A 14,932-nucleotide genomic window follows, 5' to 3' on the forward strand; every position below is an offset into this window, starting at 1 on the left:
ACATGCATATTTTAAGGTTATCTCTAATTTTGGTATATCTAGGCTTCCGAAACACAGACTCTATTAATTTAAATAACATATGCAAGTATGCTACATAATTCCATCCATACAGAAATAAAAAGATTGGGTAAGACCATCTCTACAGAGTCATTTTAGACAGCCGCAATAGTAAAATGATTAAAATCAGAGACCTAGATTCTTCCACTTCATGGGAATAAAAACAGGGTGGTGGAACAAGATATCAATGTTCTGAACAGTAAATGGGCAAGGAAGGCATTCATGCCTTTGATATTGGAAAACTGGTTTGAATAAAATACCTAAGGCCATTTTTAAGGCCACACCTACAGCTAAGGGCTACATTATATAAGTCTTGAAGGGTTTGATCCATTCACAGAATAATGCCAGACTACTGGTATGTTCAGAGAAAATTCAACTCAGAGATTAAAGATTGAGAAAATTAAAAAAAAGAAAAGAAAAATCGTCTTTGTATACATCTCAGATTAAGTCAATTTAAAGAAAGAAAACTTAGACTTTGTGTAGAAAAGGTAAGGCACGATGCAAGAGCCCACCTATTTCAAAGTCAGATGACTAAGCCATTTTTCCGTGTGCAGAACAATCCTTGAATTGCTCAGTTGGGCCATAATAAGTGTCGGGCTGTAGAGTTAATATAATGTCAATCTCCAGTTAGAGAGGCATACATTAGATCGTGTTTGTCAGTTCTTCTAGTGGGAACAGAAACCAAGCAAACGAACTCAAAAGGACAATTCCTTCAGGTACCAATATCACACACCCTTCCACGTCACCTACCATGCCCAGGTCTCCAACGGTCTCAGGGTACTACTTTCAGTGGCTGGTTGGAATGGCTCAACCTGGGTGTTTTCTCATGCAGACATGAGATGACTCACTCTGTTGCCCTGATGAGGGGTTCAGTTTGCAACCTCCATTCTGCCTGCCAGTAGGTTTTCTAATTATATTTGTTTGAAACCTGACAGTAGAGGGCTGGATGAGTCAGCTTTGTGGGGAACTGAATGCCCACCCATGCAAATTTTAGGAAACAATGTAACGGGGGAAGGAACAAAGAAATAAAACCCAAAAGAAAGTAGGTGGTCACTGTTGAGCACTGTGACTCAGAACATGGAAAGATCTCCTGTTTTGCCCATTAGGGGATATGGGTTGTGTGCTGGCTCAGAGCCTTACACCCAATGTGAAGTTCTAGATTCAAGGCCCTTCATTCTGAATTCCCCCATCTGCCAAATAGTGATATCACTTTCAATTACTGACCACTTACACGGCACACTTACCAAGGTTTTGTTTTTGTTGTTTTATTTTAACCATCATACTTATTAGCTTTCCCACATCCTCTTGACATTTGGGGCTCTTTAACATGCTTAAAAAGCTTTTTACTATCAAAACACAACATGCCAAACCTCAGATTGTCTTGATGACCGATCCAGTGCCTGTCAGCCCCACCTTGACTCTGATTCTGCTGTTACCAGCTCAATACCTAGAGCTTGAGTCCATGAATGAGTTATATAATAATACATGAAACCCTTAAGTAAAAGTCCTTTAGGTATCTTTTAGTTTATCCCAGACTAAGAAAATACTTTGGGGTCCAGCAGGCAATCCAATCAACATGGAAGGTGTGAGTAGTCTTGTGTGGGGCTTTGAAGTTAAAGAGTGTTGAGAACTCAATTCCTTCCCTAAGCAATGAATAGAGTAAGAACAGAAAGGGCAGCAACCCCAGGTGGGCAAATGGGGTCTCACAAACAATCCCCAGGCTACAGCCCCAGACTAAGTTTCCCCTAAAAAAGGCCAAGACTTAAGAGAGAGGACTCTGTAGTATTTAGGATTCTTGTAGTGCCATGAGGAAGCAAAGAGATTCACGGACATGCTACCAGGATCAGAGAAGCAAGCCACCATCACCAACAGGCCTCCCAAATATCCCACATATGCACCTCAACCTCCAGGATTGTGGGTTCAGTTATCCTTGTTTTACACTGCAATTCAAATCAAGAACTTCCTCAGACATTTGGAGAAGACAATCAGTTCACTGGGAAATCATCTAACCAGCCTGGTTACTATTTCTGGTGGTAAACATCTAAGGCAGGGGGAGTCAAACTACAATCCAGAGTCCAAATCTAACTCCCTGTCTGTGGTGGTTTGAGTGGGAAATGTCTCCCATAAGCTCAGATGTTTAAAGACTTGGTCCCAAGGTGGTGATGCTGTTGACGTAGGTTTGGGAGATATGACCTTACTGGAGGAAGTATGTCGGGGGGGCCGGGGGGGGCGCAGCTTTGGGGTTGCAAAGACTCATGCCATTCCCAGTTGGCGATCTCTGCTTCCTGATTACAGTTCAAGATGTGGCACTTCAGCCTCCTGCTCCAGTCACCTGGGCTCCATCATCAAGGGCTGTAACCTTCCAGAACTATCTGCCCCCATCAACCCTTCTTTCTCTAAACTGACTCGGTTATAGTGCTTTAATCACAGAAATAGAAAAGTTACAAATACACTTTCTGACTTTTAAATAAAGTTCTATTGAAACACAGCAGATGCTCTATTTGCTGTCATATCGAATATGGCTGCTTTCAGCTTAATTCACTCATTTTAACAGCAACTGCATGGCTCAGTAACCTAAAATACTACCTAGAGACCTTTACCAAAAAAAAAAAAAAAAAAAAGAATTAGTTAATATCTGCTGTCAAAGAAAAATGCTACAAAGCAAAAGTTCAAGAAGATGTACAGATAAGATGGACCTATGTGTAGCCCTCAATCTGAATTAGGGGGAAAACTACTGGGAATACTATAACAAGTACATATCTGGGTTGGAGCTTTGATAATAATGTCCCTTTATTTGGAAAAAATATCTTTTTTTTAACCCTTCCTACCTCTTTACAAATTCCTGAAATTGAAACAATAGCCTCCCACCACGTGTTGCCCAGTGCTGAAGTCAGGGAGTTCCGACTCAGAGTTTCCATTTAAAAACCTCAATTCCACAGGAAAGCAGGGAATAGTTATGGTCTTAAAAGGCACGTCCATTTCCAGTACCACAATGGCTAATGCCATAAAGGGGGAGGTTGTCCACACAATCTTACATTAATAGACATGCCAAAACCCCCTCAGTGTTTGTTAGATTGTAGCGGGAAGGTAGACATCAATACCAGATGCTGATGTATAGGAAATATTTTTTTTCCTCAAATGTTTTCTGATGAAATTTTTGGTAAGAGGCCACTTAGATTAAAAAAAGGGGTGGGGGGATGTTCTTCACTGTAAATAGCTGAGCTACAGAGAAAATGTTCTTATATTAACAATTAGTTACAAAGCAGACATCGGGATTTGAAGTTCCATAAGATCCCACAGGAATTGCTTCCTGTCTATCACACTTCATGTGAAATTCTTTTAGTCCAAGCACACCACAAAGGGGCAGTCAGGCCTGGGAAGGCCTCCAGTTGGTCACTTTTAAAAAAATAATAATAATCCAAGAACAAATATTCAACTTAAACATGCAGATACATCCTCAAATGTCACACATCTATTTTTATAAAGCTGGCTGAGTATTGAATACTGGACATTTTTATTTTAAAGGGGGATAATGGAAGCTCCAGGAGTTGGCCTGACTCCAGTTCTTCCAATCAGAGAATGGTTCAGCATAAATAAACCAAAGCTAATACCCAGACCTGAAACAACACATGCCCGAGATGATCACACAGGTCATCTTTTTAGAACACTTTTTTCAATATCTTATTTTTAATTTTGTATATGCGCTTATGGGGAGGAAGAATGTTCGTGCGAGTGGAGTACCCACAGAGGCCTGAAGCTGACATCAGCTCCTCTGGAGCTGGAGTTATGGAGCCCAGCCACTTAGCTATCTACAACCTCTCTTCTATAACTCTTACAGGTATTTCCAAATGGCTCTTTCTCTGTGTCTCGGCTACCTCAATACACAATTCAAAAAGAGGTATCAGGAGCCTGCACGTCTACGATGCACCCAGCTGATCCGGATGGTGAGGCTGTAGGTAGGACAGAAGAAAGCACTTGGAGACTGCTGTTAGCAGGTCTAATAAAGGATCTCAAATTTTGCTCCTCCCTCTCTTGGGACTGGACAACATCGTAATTCTCTGGGGTGGTTACCTTTGACTATCAACTTGGCATAACCCAAAACCATCTGGGAAGAGAGTCTTAATGAGGGATTATCTACCTTGGGTTGGCCTATGGGCATGTTTGTGAGAAACTGCCTAAATTGAGTTCATTGCTATGAGAAGATCCAGCTCACTGTGGGCGCCACCATTCCCTAGGCAGAGGGTCCTGACTTGTTTTAAGAGTAGTGAGGCCAAGCTAAATGCAAACCAGCAGCTAACATGTATTGATTTCTGTCTCTGCTCTCAACTGTAAGTGGGATGGGATGACCTGCCTTGACCTGCTGCTGCTCTGGCTTCCTGGCAGTGATGGAATAGCCTAGATTTGTGAACTGAAATGAACCCTTTCTCTCTTAAGTTGCCCTTTGTTGGGGTAGTTTATCACAGCAACAGAAATGAAATGAGCACATCTCCCTCCCACTGTTAAGATTCAAACCTTGATCATTAAGATAAATCTGAGGTGGGGGTGGTAAACACAAGTTCACAGATAGCCTAAATTGTACATTTATCTCCAAAATGTACTCATCGCACATTCAACATCTGTTTAGGTAGAAACACTATTATAGAGCGACAGTGCTGGGGTTTTGATTTTCATCCATGTTTGACTGATAGGACAAACAATAAATACAGAAGCGGGTGCTTTACTCTACCTCTTTCCACCAACATGAAGACCAAAAGTAAGGAGAAAGAAATTCATCTAATTCGTCCAAGATCTGTTCTGAAAACTTGATAGGCCACACGGCCAGTAAAGCTATCTCACTTAAGTCTCAAAACTCACATTTCCCATACATTTACAGTGGGACTCCTCCAAATGTGAAAATATAAATTTCATGGACATAAATGTTTTCCAGGTTTATCAACATGGAAAACATCACTGGGAAAGATGACACAGTCTGAGCTTGCATCAAAAAACAAAAAACAAAAAAAAAAAAAAAAAAAAAACAATGAACATAAGCCAGCAAGACGGCTCAGTGAGTAAAAGCACTGGCTGCCAAGCCTGACGACCTGAGTTCAATTCCCAGGACCCACATGGTGGAAGAAGAAAACTGACCTTCTACATGTGCACTGTGACACATGAATACCCACAAATATATGCACATAAAATAAATAAAACATTTTTAAAGGATAAAAAACAATGAGGAAGGGCCCTTAACTCCTTCTTTAGTCCAGTTCCTGGGAATCAACCGTATCTCAATGGATCAACTCTTCCTAACTAGTGTTAAGAACATCATCTTAGCCATGGCTACTTCACTGTTAGTGAGTTAGTTTGGTAACACACACCAAAGTGTTCACACTCACCATAAGCTCTGGATACGTGGGCCGTTCTTTGGAATTTTTCTTCAAGCTTAAAGAAAAAAAAAAAATCACATTAAAAATTTAGAAACCATTTTTCACTGTGAGGATTTCAAGACCAGTATAAAACTGACCATAACTATCTTTTTTTTTTTTTTTTAGGCACAGAAAACAGGCTTCTTATCTCGACTTCTTCTACTGTAAATCATAAACTCTTAGAAATTATGTTTTAAGCCACTGTGGGCTTAAATGGATAAGTGTGGGTGTAGAGTGTATGTGTGTTTATTCTCCTTTAATACATCATGAATGACATTCGGTCTAACTCGTCTGATCCAGAACCAATGAAATTTCCAAACCTATCTGTACTTCCCTTCAGGGTAGCTTCTTTCCCACCTCCTGGAAAAGAAACCAGCAAGTGTCTCTCCCAGATATTAATCACTGCCTTCAGCTGCATCGTCCTCCCTGCCTGTCCCCCCTTTCATATACCTGCCTGAGACAGAAACCTACATTTAACTAAGGTAGAACTACTTGTTCACTGTGTCTTAGTGGATTAAAAAAAAAAAAAAAAAAGGAAAGTATATTCAGTCAGCAAATTAACAATTATTCTTAGAAATAGTTTGTGGCTGTGCAGTACTGTCTAGTGGTCACTCAGTTCTCTGAATACCCAGACATTTAATAACATTTGATACCAGAGGCAATCCTCATAAAACTGCAACATGAAAGAGACCAAACCCATCACCCCTGTCCTCAACCCACCCCGATTCTCTTTCCACCCCTGGCTCTAAAATGGAAAAAGAAAAGGAACAGTTTACTTGATGTTAGAGTTCCAGGCTATAGAATGGAGAAAAGGACGGCCTTGGAAACTATGATGTGCAAAACAACCTAGAGCTTTCTGTAGCCACTCGGCCATAAAATCTTCCGTGAATGGAAAGAAGGTTGTCAATAAAGCTGAAGAACCACAATGTGACAGCATATTGGGCTCCTACGATTTGTGCTGATAGATCCTTTTGAACAAGAGAGGTCTTGTACACGTGACATGCTCTCTGCTGCACCCACGGAAGCTAATCACTATGAGGGAAGTAAAGGACAAGACTGTGGGAGAGTGACGTCACTGGGAGACTTTAAACTATATAGTTCTAAGCAAAATGAAAAATTCTCTTTAAAAATTAAAAAGGAGAGGAAGCTTTTGAACCAAAACAACTTAAAAAGCAGCCTACCAGTTGATTCCAGACAATGCTGTGGGTAGAAGTCAGGGAACCTGAGACAGGGTACAGGTAGAGGTGAGGGCAGAAGTCTCAACCTGGAACTGAGGGCAGACCTAGGACCTAGGGACCTCGGGGACCAGACAACCTATGAGAGAAAGTTCATCTCAACTGGGGATAAAAATAAGAGTGCATTAGAAAGAAAAATTATCAACTGTCAGCGTGGGACTGATATGGGAATGTGTGCCTGGGTGAAATGAATGAAGTTTTAACCCACTCATGGCTTTGTATATTATGCCTATATCCTGAGAGTCAATGTTGGTGGTTCCCAATGGTGATGATCCTGTACCTCCACCCCAGAGGACATTTCTCAATGTCTGGAGGCATTTTTGGTTGCCACAACTAGTTGGCGGGTGTTCTTGCTAGCATTTGATAGAGGCCAAGGATGTTGCTAAGCATCCTTCAATGTACAAGCCTGTCCCCCACAACAAAGACCATCCATTTAAAAATGTCCTTGGTGCAGACATCAACAGGTCAAGAATCCTTGGACTGTGTGCCATTGGGTGGCCCTCTTTTTTTTTTTTTTTTCAATTTCCTATTTCCTTATTTCCTTCTCTAAAATGGAACTCAATTGGAAGAATCATCTCCAGTTGGTTCACATGCTATGTATTTATATTCTCATTATGAATACCTCCTACCTCTCTCTTCTGCCTTCCTAGAAACTAAAGGTTGTCTAAATTCTCATATTAGCAGAACTGCCCTCTGAGGACATTGCTGCCTTGCACATAGATCCTAGATTTTTTTTTTTTAATTATACAGAAGCCCCAATTATCCAGCCATTGTTCAAAGCAAATTTAAACCTAGAAATTCTCCATTGTTTAAAAGATTTAACTTATTAAATCAAAAAAAGAAACACAAACACAATATTAAAACTACATTCAATATTCAAGTGGTTAAATATGAAATCTGAGGGGCCAAAAAGGTGGTTCTACTGGTAAGGGCACTTGCTGCCAAGTCTGGCAACCTGAGTTTTATTCCTGGAACCCACACAGCAGAAGGAGAGAACAGACTCCCAGAAGTTACCCTCTGACCTCCATATGCATACCATGGCAGCATATACCCTGTACACTCAAGAAAGAAGGACGGAAGGGAGGGAGGAAGGAAGGGAGGGAGGGAGGGAGGGAGGGAGGGAGGGAGGGAGGGAGAAAGGAAGGAAGGAAGGAAGGAAGGAAGGAAGGGGAGGGAGGAAGAAGGGGAAAAAGGAAGGAAATTTAAAAAATGTTTAAAATATATTAAACCCAAAACACTCTTATGATCCACCCTCCCATGACTAACATTTTACTTAATAGCAGAACTAAGGGAATGATTAGCCAAGAGAAACATCTTGATCTTGAAATGTTAAAATAATGGGTTCTTGTAACAACCATGATCTCCCAGTTGGTCTAAAGGCTTTAAAAGTTCCTCTTTTTTTTCTCTTCTTGTCATTGTGACACCGAAGTGAGAGTCCAGGACCCTGCCCAGACTAGGAAAGCACTCTACCACCAGGTTATTAACCCCAGCCCTGAGGGTTTCAAAGTTTAAGTAAAAGTGATCTTGAAGCGGGACACTTTGTTGTTGTTGTTGTTGTTGTAACACTTAGTGAAGTCTTTTTTATTGTATTTTTTATTTTATAATTTAATTTAATTTTACGTATCAACCACGGATTCCCCTCCTCCTGCGCCCCCCCACCCTCTCCCCTCCCACCCCCCCATTCCCATCTCTTCCAGGGCAAGGACTCCCCTGGGGATTCAGCTCAACCTGGTAGATTTGGTCAAGGCAGGTCCAGTCCCCTGCTCCCAGGCTAAGCAAAGTGTCCCTGCATAGGCCCCAGGTTCCAAACAGCCAGCTTATGCACTAAAAACAGGACATTTTTTATCCTCCAGAACAGTTTGCAAAATTTTCTCTCTTGCTTTAATCTGTATTTTTCAAATTTGGGGAAAATCACCCTAGCTGATCAGTGAGAAAGTGTTTAAGATTCCTCAAACTTCAGAGGCTGTTGCCCAACTGCCCAATAAGCTACTTCTTGACTTATGGCCCCTGGTCAGAAAGGAAAGTTTACCTCCAACTACAGAGTTGTAACGAAAAGGACTTACACAGCAGCTGGCCATGGTAATGAAGCCTGTAATTCCAGCACTCAGGAGGCTGCAGCAGGATTATAGAATCAAGGCCAGCCTGGGCTACAGAGGGACTTTTAGGACAGCCTAGTGTATACAGGAAAACCCTATCTAAAGAGGGAGAGAGGGAGGGAAGGAGGGAGGGAGGAAGGGAGGAAGGGAGGAAGGGAGGAAGGGAGGAAGGGAGGAAGGAAGGGAGGAAGGGAGGGGAGAAGAGAGGGAGGGAGGGAGGAAAAAAGGATGGAGGGAGGAAAAGAAAGACCATTCATTGAATTAGTATAGCAGATTTAACCTATTCTCTCCATCTTTTTAATCAAAAACACTTCAAAAGAGGCACTAAGAATAGCAGAGATACCCAAGATACAGTTGGGGTGGAAGCAAATTTTCCACGTTTAGTAGGAAATGCTTGAAATTCAGTATAAAATAACAACCTTGGAGTTCAAAGGTACACCACTTTCTTCTTGGATTGAAGTCTGACTTTTGAATGTTCGACTGGCTTGTCATTTTTCAAGTGTGCAATTAGCTAACTTCTCTAATTCCTCTTCCAAATGCCACAACACAGGCTCCTGACCATGGCTGACACTACAAAACAGATCCGCGCTGTCTCGAGAATTGCTAGCTTGAAGTTTATGCTGACCAGAGGCTTTCTGCCTATTTGAACTCACCCTGATCATTTCCAAGAAGGGCTATTTGGTGCGTCCACAGAATAAAAACACAGTGTGCCTGTGAAGTCATACATTTGTCAAAAGATAAATAAATATCTACTGCCTCTTTTACTGTCCTTTTCTAAACAGACAGACTGTGCTTAATCGACTTTTCATTCTAGCCCCTGAGACAAACAGTATTGACATCTGGACGGGCCTCCACCCCACTTGGGTATGGCAATGGGCTCTTCAGCTGGGCACTGAGACTCCAAAGTAGGCCTGGGGGAAATGTAAATGTAAGCCGAACTATTGCAGCAGAGGGCAGCTTGTTTCTAGCGACTCTCTTGTATGAACATATAGGAAGAGGTTCTCGTGAAAAGTGCCGAGCTGCTGGGCCAGAGAGCAGACTCAGGACAGAAAGTACTCGCCCCATGAGCATACAGGCCTCAGTTTGATGTCCAAAACCCACAGAAAAAGCTAACAGCAACAGTACACACTTCTAATTTTAGCACTGAAGAGGGAAAGGCAGGAAGATCCTTGGGCTTCATGGCCAGTCAGCCTAGCTAAATGAGATACCGTGTCTCAAAAAAAAAGGTGGATCATACTGAGAAATGACACCTGTGGTTGACCTCTGCCCCCCTCACACGCATACATAACATCTACATACACACAAAAACATATACAACATACATGCACAAACAACTATATGTACTCAAATACATGCACTATATATACATACATTATATATATACACACTACATAAATGCACACAATACAAAAACATATGGATCGTGTGTGTGTGTGTGTGTGTGTGTGTGTGTGTGTGTGTTATATATGCGCCATCTGCTAAGATCCTATTTTTTTAAAATAAACTCTTATATTAAACTTGCTATAAAACTAGACTGTAAGGATTTCCTATTAGAATTCAGTATCATGCATCCTTTGATCATATGGTGGTTTGAATGAGAAATGTTCCCCATAGTCTCACGCATTTGAATACTCAGGCCCCGCTTGGTGGCACTGTTTGGAGCTGTTTAGAAGGCGTGGTCTTGCTGGAAGTATGTCAGTGGGGGTTGGCTCTGAGAGCTTAAGGATCTCACCCTACTCTCTGTTCACTCTCTCTGCTTCCTACTTAAGGGTCAAGATGTCAGCCCTTGGCCTTTGCTCCAGCCCCCACACCTGCTGCTTGCTGCCATGCCTCCTTGAAATGATAGGCTTATCCCTATGAAACCATAACCTCTTTCTTCTCTGAATTTCCTTGAGTGTGGTGTTTTATCACAGCAACAGAAAAGTAACTGATACAGGTCAGTGCTACCCACCTTAGGAATTATTTAAAGTCTCCATGTTAAAAATTTACACTGGGGAAAAGGAGTAGCCTTCAGTTATGCTATTTTGAAATAACTACATAATGGAAGAAGTATTTCTAAGAATCATTATTGCTCTGTTTTCCTCTGAAATGCTTCAAGATACTGACATAGGCAAGAACTGTGAAAAGGACTCCGATACCACAGAAAATAATCCCAAGAGTTGACTAGTGGGATTACATGAAATTAAAGTTTCTACGTAGCTGAAGAAACAATTATCAGAGTGAAAAGACAGCCAACAGAACAGGAGAAAAGGCTCTGCCATCTACACCTCAGACAAGGATTTGCTACCTATACTACACAATGACAAGTTTTAAACACCCCAATAAATAAATCTTCCCATCAATAAATGGGCTAATGGACTAAATAGATAATTCTCAAAAGAAGAAACACATATGGCCAATAAATATTTGAAAATGTTTTCAACATCCTTAGCTATCCAAGAACTCCGAATTAACAGTTCTTTGAGATTCCAGCTCATCTTAAATATGACAGCTATTGCCAATAAAAGAGGGGACGGAAAAAATATACAAGCCAGAGGATGTGGGAGAGGGCTGGGAGAGGCGGAGTTCTATATATGACCTGGCTTTTGCACACATCAACTTACAGTAGCCATTATTACCAGAGAAGACGCGCAGAAGATCAAGTCAATCAAAATTCCGCATGGATGGGGAGGGGTCCCTGGAGACCCAACCCTTGGTGGAGGATCTGAGTGGTTGGTGGCCACTTGAGGAGGGAGAGTCACTCTCCTTTGAGGATATGCAGCACTAATTGGACTTAGGGGATTCTTAACAATCATTAAAAAAAAAAAAGGACAGGAAGTTGGGAGGCAGACAAGGTGGAAGCAGTTAGGGATGCTGGAGGGAGGTAGTGGCAGATGGATAGGATAAAAATACACTCTGTATGTATGTATGACAGTTTCAAACAATGATATTACGTTTAAAAAAAGAAAACAAACAAAAAATTGCTGGTGTGGGTACAGGGAAAGAGGAGCCTTTGTTCACTGCTGCTGGAAATGTAAACTTGTATAGCTACTTTGGAAATGACTATGGAGGTTTGGAAGAAAACTAAAACTAGAATTACCACAGAACCCAGCTCTATCACCTCCACTACCCCTCTTCCGGGGCATACAGCGAAAGAACTTTCTGTCCCACTACAAATATTTCATAACTGAGCATATTGTTGCACTATTCACAATAACTTAAAGGTCCAATAACCTAGAGGTCCATTATCCAGATGGATAGAGAAAGAAAAAGTGTGTGTGTGTGTGTGTGTGTGTGTGTGTGTGTGTGTGTGTGTGTGTGTGTGTTGGAAATTTCTTTATCTGCAAAGAAATATACAACTGTGACATTTGCAGGAAAATAGATGGAACTAGAAATCATGTCAAGTGAAGTAAGCCACTCAGGAAAACAAAGGTCCCGTTTTCTCTCATATAAAGAGTCAGGATTTTAATTTTAGAGAGAGGGGATGAATGCTAGTGCGTGTGTGTGTGTGTGTGTGTGTGTGTGTGTGTGTGTGTGTGTGTGTGTAGGAGTTTGTGTATGTGTGCAGGTGTGATGGCTATTCAAAGTTGTCAACTTGACTATATCTGGAATTAACTAAAACCCAAGGGGCTGAGAACACTTATACGGGATTTTTTTTTTCTTAATTAATTCATTTGAAGTGGGAAGACCCACCTTGAATCCAGATCTTTTGAAAGTGAGAAAATACAACTTTAACCCACCTTTAATCTGGACCACACCTCTGCTGGCAGCCTACGTGAAGGCCACTCCAGAAGGGAGCTTGCTATCCTCCCCTGCTTTGCTCTTACCCTCACTGGCAAACCCATTTCTTCTCCTCTGGTCTAAGAGCCTACTTCGTCAGGGTTCAGGATTCAGAATATGTACATATTTATTCATAGTCTCAGTTCTGTTCCTCTAGAGAACCCTGACTAACACAATAGGGGGTTACGTGTGGGAGGGTGTGTGTGTAGGGGTGTGGGTAGGTATATGCATATGTAGGTATGTGTGGGTGTGAGGGGGTGGGTCGTGAATCTAAAAAGGGACCATGAGAGGGGAAGAAGCGATCTTAATGGAGGAGGCAATGAGGGAATACATGACATGTAAGCAGAAGAGAGCTACTGTGGGGACAAACAGACCAACAGGGGTAAGAGAAGGCAGAAGGCAGATGGGGAAGGGAACAATAATAACAAAATACTTGCGAAAAACCTCAACAAAACCAATTCCTTTGTATGTTAACTTAAATAAAAGACTGATTGCAAAAAGGGAACAAACAGATTAGTGTTCCTTTCATCTCGGCATTCATGAGGAATAAATGCCTCAGTTTCCCTTTCTTCACTCAAGGCACTATTGCTCTGACACTACTGAAGAAAAGTAAAAATAAAACCAGTAAGCACCTGGCACTCTGGGCTCAAGAGTTTTAACTGGGTGCCATGATGATGCCTGTAGCAACTGCTGGTCCACCCCAAGTCATGACTTTCTGACCTTGGTGGTTTGGAAGAAAACAGCCCCCTCAAAGGGAATGGTGCTATCAGGAGGCATGGCCTTGTTGGAGGAAGTATGTATGCCACTGAGGGTGTAGACTTTGAGGTCTCTTTTGCTCAAGCTTCCCTCAGTGTGACTCTCAGTCAACTCCCTGTTGCTTGCAAGATGTAGGATGCTCAGCTCCAGCACCATACTTGCCTGCATGCCACCATGCTCCCCGCCATGATGTTAATGGACTGAACCTCTAAAATTTAAGTGAGCCACCTCAATTAAATGTTTCCTTTCTAAGAGTTGCCATGGTCACGGTGTCTCTTAACAGTGATAAAAAGCCAAGCTAAGGCACTAACATATAACAAGGAATAAGCAGCATTGATGGGCTGGAGGATAGCAGCTACTCCGCTGACTCTCTAGACACAGGCATACGGTATCCAGCAGCACGTCACCCAGTGCTGAGGATATGTGCCGTGAAAGCTCACAAACTCTTTGACAAATCCCGAAGGCAGTGAACAACACACCGCTCTTCTACGCTTGTCCCAAACACAGAGGTGGGACATAAAAACAAATATACTGACCTGGAGATTTGAGATTAAACATTTGCTACTGAGAAAAGAGGGGTCAGACAGACTCCCTGGTGGGCAGACAGATAGGGAGCGGGGTCAGGGCGAGGCAGGACACGTCATACAACCGTTGTGGACCAATCAACCAACCTACCTGTGTCTTCAAAGTGACCAACCCCAAAGTAGGAAAAGAAGACTCTTCAGGGGCTCTAAGACCCCCAGACCTCCAGAAGATACAGAGCTTGGCTTTCCCAAGGCCGCCTTCTGCTTTGTAGAGGGTCTTTTTGTCTGTGTATCTATTACATGTGTGCTCTTAACTGCTGATTCTGTCTGCGGTGCATGAGATTTCTCCTCAGCTACCTGTTGTGCTTCAGATTTTTCCTGCCTTTTAATTCTTTACCTGGCAGGGAAAACAAACCTGGTCAAGACCCCTAGACTGAGCCAGGCAGTGGTGGCACTTGGGAGGCAGAGCCAGGCGGATCTCTGTGAGTTCGAGGCCAGCCTGGTCTACAGAGCGAGATTCAGGACAGGTACCAAAACTACACAGAGAAACCCCATCTTGGGGAAGAAAAAAAAAAGGTCCCTAGACTGTACCATTTCTAGCGTGTATCCCTTCTGAAATCCACAGTCCCCTCTCTCTGCTTACCACAAAGTTCTCAGGTCACTGGGAAAGGTCTTGAAGACCATAGCCTGACTATGCTGGGTAAGTGTAGTGGTAGCACTCAAAAAGATACGGTCTTTTCACCAGGCGGTGGTGGCGCGCGCCTTTAATCCCAGCACTCGGGAGGCAGAGGCAGGCGGATCTCTGTGAGTTCGAGGCCAACCTGGGCTACCAAGTGAGTTCCAGGAAAGGCACAAAGCTACACAGAGAAACCCTGTCTTGAAAAACCAAAAAAAAAAAAAAAAAAAAAAAAAGATACGGTCTTTTCATGAAAATGTGTCAGTAGTACAGCTGTGTGATAAGAAAATAGATAAGAGTCAAGTAGAAAAGTAAGCTTTCTTTAGAGATAACCGGGGTTCTTTCCACTCTACTCATGCTCACTTCTAAACTGTCAATACAAAAGCAAATGAAATGACACTGTGCCTGAGCACAGGATGGACTC

At 42.3% G+C, this 14,932-nt stretch overlaps 1 protein-coding gene across 2 annotated transcripts in view; it reads right to left on the bottom strand.

The window, feature by feature from the left end:
- The window catches only part of Map2k6 (mitogen-activated protein kinase kinase 6), a 133,015-nt gene that overhangs the window by 10,214 nt on the left and 107,869 nt on the right, over positions 1 to 14,932 (bottom strand). For both annotated transcript variants that reach the window (XM_052756482.1, XM_052756483.1), the window contains one exon: positions 5,433 to 5,478. In XM_052756482.1, the coding sequence (XP_052612442.1) occupies positions 5,433 to 5,478 (46 nt within the window). The remainder of the gene's footprint in view (positions 1 to 5,432; positions 5,479 to 14,932) is intronic.

This window comes from Peromyscus californicus, unplaced genomic scaffold (assembly GCF_007827085.1).
Source record: "Peromyscus californicus insignis strain IS unplaced genomic scaffold, ASM782708v3 Scaffold_3__1_contigs__length_106647218, whole genome shotgun sequence".
Taxonomy (NCBI): domain Eukaryota; kingdom Metazoa; phylum Chordata; class Mammalia; order Rodentia; family Cricetidae; genus Peromyscus; species Peromyscus californicus.